At 31.0% G+C, this 3,286-nt stretch overlaps 1 protein-coding gene across 1 annotated transcript in view; it reads right to left on the reverse strand.

The window, feature by feature from the left end:
• The window catches only part of LOC104782189, a 2,712-nt gene extending 1,620 nt beyond the window's left edge, over positions 1-1,092 (reverse strand). Inside the window, exon 1 of the mRNA XM_010507052.2 lies at positions 725-1,092. Within this exon, the coding sequence (XP_010505354.1) occupies positions 725-820 (96 nt within the window). The 5' untranslated portion in view covers positions 821-1,092. The remainder of the gene's footprint in view (positions 1-724) is intronic.

Raw genomic sequence — 3,286 nt, forward strand, 5'->3', positions numbered from 1 at the left:
ATGTAGGTTACCCACATCACAAGGCTACGAATGAACTTTACACTTCACTAATGTTGAACCCTCATGTACTCATGCGAGTAATAATTCCACAAGATCACGAAAACATATTTCAGTTTCGTCAACATACGCAATTAGCTAGTTGTAAACTTTTACAACAACAACAACAACAACAAAAAAAAAAACACAACATATATCAGAAAATCATCCAAATATCAAAAGAAGAAAAAACCTAACAATGGACAAATAATAATCATCAACGAAAATCCTATATGATCTGGAACTCTTAAAAACAAAATATCAATCTAATCAAGTATTTTTCCTTTGTCTAATTGCGGGAGAAAAAAAACGTTCAGATATCTTCCAAACGTGACCTTAAAATACGGTTCATAAAAAATAAAATCATAAAAAACTAATAGCTCTCTCTCTCTCTCCTTAATCTTAATTATTTCTTGATCGTCATTGTCGTCGTCCTCCACTGCAAATCCGTTATAAACGAGGTTACGTCATCTTCTGGCGCGAAACTCAACCGTCTCCGGCAATACATCGTTTTAGCTCTAAGCATCTCCGACGAATACTCACGTTTCCTCGGCGCCGGTGGACATTCTCTGATCTTAGGGATTCTATTCTCTGGACGAGTCGGTGTTTTGAATCCGTCATTATCTTCCTCCACAACCTCTTCTTCTTCTTCTTCTCCATCATCTGATCTCTTCCTTTTCCGACAAATGTCCAACACAGATTTCTTGTCCGAGCATTCATCTTCTCTCGTCTTTCTAACACCACCTAACGTTGCCTCTTCCCTTCTCAAGCTCGTATCCGACATAGTCGATAAATGGCACAGAAACAAGAACACAAAACTCTTGTTCTAGAGAGAGATAGAGAGAAAAAGAGAGGGAGAAAATGAGAGACGAGAAATAATGATTGATCGATGTAGATAGATCCAACGTGGTAAAGAATATTAATCAAGAAAATTGTCAGCTTTTTTGTTGTTATTATTTCTTTTCTTTTTTCAGGTTTGTTTAGAGTCGGAGATTGGAGCGAGTTTATCGTGGTATTGTTGGTTGTGGTAAGAAAGAGTCTAAAGGGCATACATAACGTAACCCAAGACCCTCTAATTCATTCAGAAGGGAAGACCTTATACGTTATTATACCGTTACGATAATACATTTTTATCATATCGTCGAATAAAGTAATAAAATGATGGCCCGATGCCTTTCTGCTTCTCGCAAGTTAAGCACCAAAATTGACGTCTGCCTTTACGTTTCCAAACTCCATGTGCGCTTTTTTGTTTCCTCCTGAAAAAATATATTTGTTGCCGTTAAGACTTTAATTTTGTATCTAACTTATATTTATTACCATATAATATTTTTGCTATAACTTGTGTGTATTTTTATAAGGAGACCCAGCTCTTATTTGCTAATAACTTTGTGTGTATTTTTAGAGAATTTATGACTTCAGAATTGAGATATATGAGTCCTGTTATTATGATTTTTTTTTTCAGGACGAAGTAATATAAATATGTTATGTAAGATAAATTCTGGCATGTTGTGCGTGCACATCTCTGCATAATGTTTTGTATGTAAATAATTTCTTTTCGCATTGGCTCATCTGAGCTAATCTATTGTTGACAAAAAAAAAAGATAAATTCAAATAGGAATAATATCTTCGGATGATTTTGCAAAACATTTGGACAAGAAAAAGATATGTAATATAGATATTAAATGACAGTTTTTTTTTTGGTTAAGTTTAAAGAATATGAATTGTAATGACTTTGTTTTGGACCATATTAATAATATATACTATAGATACATTCATGTATGTAAAATAAAAATAGAAAAAGTGTCTCTTGAATGTTACAAGTTCTCCATGTAAAATATTTTTTTTTACATCCGCTACAGTGGGTTTTTTTTTAAAACAAATATCTCAAATATCATCCCTAGAGGTGTAATTTTATAAGTTAGTTTTTAATGTAAAAAAATATCCAAAATCTCCCAAAATCAATGTTATGGGGTTTTAAAGAAATATAAAGTTATATTTCAGTAACAGTTGATTTCATATGATTTTCCAAAGTTGTTGTTTGAATAACAAGAGATTTTAAGTGATTTTAATTGATGTTATAAAAATCTTATTTTCAATAACAGGAGATTTAGAAAGAGATTTTAAAATTCTAAGTTGAATAACATGTGATTTTAAACAAAATCTAAAATCTTCCAAAATCATGTTTTCAATACACCACCCTTATATACATATGAATTTGACACCCGTATAGGTAAGCTACCTAAGGTAATGATTATTAATTTTCATAAATATTTTTATATTTTATTATAAAAAGACATCCCTGCAGATGAATCTCTTACTCATTAACATTTCAATGGTAGCCAAACTATAAATATTGAAATACAAGACAAAATAGGAATATCGAAGAGTGAAATTTGAGAAGAAGAATATATTTGAATGTAAGAATATTTTCTCCCCTGTTTGTTTTTCTTTGTCTAATTTTCTTTTTCAAATAGACATTGGTGAAATTCATGATATTTATTTCCACTTAAAAACTTTTAAAACACGCGTGAATGGTACCAAATTAAATAAAGAAAACATATAGGCTATATATGACGTGCATGATATGAAGCATTAAAAAGTGTCATGAGCTTTCAAACCATTTGTTTGGAGATAGTGAAAAAATGCATTGTGAAGTGTGTGAACCGTCTATTAAGTATTGATAATGATGGACGAAGAGACCTTGGTACTTTACTATGGAACCAAAACACAAGTCTAACCGGTCTCGTCTTTGTCTTACCTTAAGCGGTAATTATTATAGTTCCAACATAAAGGTTCGCTTCTATAAAATGTTAACATTAATTACAGGTCCAAATCCAAAAAAAATATTGACATATTAGATAATTTCTTTACTAAATGCGTTCAATTCACAACAATTTGAAAGTTTTTAACATAAGTTGTCGTTCAGTGGCACAATTCATAACAAAAGTTGCAATAACTACAAGTCTACAACTATACAAAAGAAAACTTGTGTCCAATGGATTGAAATCGGTATATGTTAGGCCCACTCGGAAGTAATGTCTATTTTGGGTAAGAAGCCCAAAATGATTTTTTTTTTTTTTAATATAAAAGCATAAAACTATAAAGGGGTAAAAACGTCATTTAAATGTTTATAATTTTATTTTTGGGGGATTTGAAATGAAAAATTTAGAACCGGAAAAAAAAGGTGAGCCGAAGTTGAAGCCTTTGGACCCGTTTTCTCTCTCTTTTTTTTTTTTTTTTTTTATTTTTT

The sequence above is a fragment of the Camelina sativa genome, chromosome 4, assembly GCF_000633955.1.
Source record: "Camelina sativa cultivar DH55 chromosome 4, Cs, whole genome shotgun sequence".
Classification (NCBI taxonomy): domain Eukaryota; kingdom Viridiplantae; phylum Streptophyta; class Magnoliopsida; order Brassicales; family Brassicaceae; genus Camelina; species Camelina sativa.